The sequence below is a fragment of the Myotis davidii genome, unplaced genomic scaffold, assembly GCF_000327345.1.
Source record: "Myotis davidii unplaced genomic scaffold, ASM32734v1 scaffold464, whole genome shotgun sequence".
Lineage (NCBI taxonomy): Eukaryota > Metazoa > Chordata > Mammalia > Chiroptera > Vespertilionidae > Myotis > Myotis davidii.
In genome coordinates this window covers 236,941-239,274 of record NW_006295287.1, presented here as the reverse complement: position 1 = coordinate 239,274, position 2,334 = coordinate 236,941, and the positions used below count along the sequence as shown (strand labels likewise).

Here is a 2,334-nt window from a genome sequence, read left to right as displayed (position 1 = left end):
AGGGACCCCACTGATTTGATGCCTGTGTCCATGAAGCTAAATACGCCCGTCAGCCCTCACACCAATATGGGGCTTTATCAGGAGAGCATTTTGGAATATAGTCACTTGGCTGTCTCAGTGTAGTTTCCATACACGGTTTCCCACTTTTTATCGTTACTTTTTGGAAATACGTTCCTCTAAATGATCCCCTTTTCCCTTGTAAAGTTTACCAGGAAGCAGAGGCTCCCACGTTTTCCCAGACCCCGCGTTGTCTCAGTCATGTTTCCATGGTGCCCGCGGCCGGTACCAGACCAGTTCTGTGTACTAAGCAGTGGATATCCAACCACTGTTTATGTTCTAGGAGCTCGGGCACTTGAGGAAAATAACACACATACGTGGAGAGGAAAATTAATATTTCTGTTTTATTCTTAAGTAGTCACAGTGGTTTATCATAGGGTGCCTCCTGGGCCCTGCACCGCTTCTCAGACTGGAATCCAGTTGCAGGCTGCCACCCTCATTCCCTGTTTCCTGCCCCGTGCTGATCTGTGCAGTGCTTGGTTTTTATCAGCAACTAGTGAAAACCAGCTTTGCAAAAAATGTAACATCAGAAACTGCAAGGAACGTGACCCGATACTGAAAACTAAAGGACCTTGACGTAGCAGTTCATAAGTGTGGGGCCCAAGTCCCCAGTTTCCGTTGCAAGTGTCAGGTGTCCTGCGGTACCCTGTGAGTTCCTGCATCTTGGTGACGGGGGAGCTGCAGATAAAGGTCTCTGATTGATCAATCGATCGATCGATCCTTTGGGGCCTGAGATTAGACCAGCTGCAGCCTTTGCCACTGTCGGTTTGTTCAATAAAAGGTCTTTATTAAGCTCATCTTTCCCAGGGGAGATTGCATTTCCTGTTGGCAATTTTTAGTCAGTAATGAATCTTACTATTAATTAATTATCAGTGTCTGGGGATGTGGGGGTGGGTGGCTTTTTCTACTAAGATAAATTTTTCCCAAGTTTATACAACTTTCATTGTTTCCCTGATAGGATTTTTTTCAGTCAGTTTAATTTTTTTATTATAATCTGTAACAAGTTATCACATGCAACTCCTATTCTGTGGTAACTAATTCTAAAATAATTGTTTATAAGAAAAGACTGGCCTTGCTCACCTGCACAGGTGAACACGGGATTGGCTTCCCTCGGGGTCCCCCCCACCCCGTCCCTGTACAGCAGGCATGTCAAACTCAAAGGCTAACGGGCCAAGTAAACGAGGCATGCGGCCTGTGGGCCGCGAGTTTGACATGCTTATTTACAGACATTGTTAACCCAGAAAGGGCTGGGCCACGAGCTCAACAGCACGTGCCAAAGCCCAGAGGTGACTGCGGAGTGTTTGGGAATGTCAGCCATTCAGAGATGTTGGTAAAGAAAGTGGATTGTGTGGCGTGGGAGTTAGGGGTTAAGAAAGAATAAAGGGGCAGAACGTCTTGGGAGGTGAAATGTCCTTGGGGGTCAAAGTAACTTTTTGCCTTCTCGCTTCCCGTGTGTCCTCAGAAGCAGAGACCCCAACAGAAAACCTCCCAGAACCAGAAGGGGCCAAAGAGAAGAAAGCAGAAGAGGGGGACCTGCCCATGATGCCCCCCGAGCCCCAAAACGCCTGCAGTGAGTTTCAGATCCTCTTCCCCCTGCAGCCCCATCTCTGCTTCTGGGGTCAGATGTCTTGGTTGGACAATTCATTTAAATGAGACGTAGATTCTCAAGTGTGCTGTTTACATGGATTCTGGGTTTTATTATTGTTATTGTTTTATTGCATGCACGTGAGAAAGAGAGAGCCGGTCATCCTGCAACAAAACAGCTCAGGAATCATAGGTACTGAGTAGTTAGTTGAGCGATAATTTTTAAGTTGGACAACCAGGCTGAGTGCGGGGTTTAGAGGTCAGCCTGCCCCTCCGGTGTCCGTGAGCCCCCTGAGTTAGGAACAACCCGGGGCCGTTTCAGGATGCAGAGTGGTACCTGATTTTCCGCAGCTGCAGAAGTAGGGACATTTTCTCATCGGGCTGTAATGTCTTTTTACCCTTTCCATACGTCTCCAGTTTGGATGCACGTGAGAAAGAGAGAGCCGGTCATCCTGCCACAAAACACAGCTCAGGAATCATAGGTACTAAGCGTAATTAGTTGAGCGATAATTTTTAAGTTGGACAACCAGGCTGAGTGCGGGGTTTAGAGGTCAGCCTGCCCCTCACCAGCCCCGCCACCCGGTGTCCGTGAGCCCCCTGAGTTGGGAACAACCCGGGGCCGTTTCAGGATGCAGAGTGGTACCTGATTTTCCGCAGCTGCAGAAGTGGGGACATTTTCTCATCGAGTTGCGA

General features: G+C 48.2%; 1 protein-coding gene across 1 annotated transcript in view; it reads left to right on the top strand.

Annotated features, from left to right (window-relative positions):
- The window catches only part of LIG1 (ligase I, DNA, ATP-dependent), a 61,450-nt gene that overhangs the window by 10,866 nt on the left and 48,250 nt on the right, over positions 1-2,334 (top strand). The window contains 1 exon segment of the mRNA XM_015567953.1: positions 1,520-1,627. Within this exon segment, the coding sequence (XP_015423439.1) occupies positions 1,520-1,627 (108 nt within the window).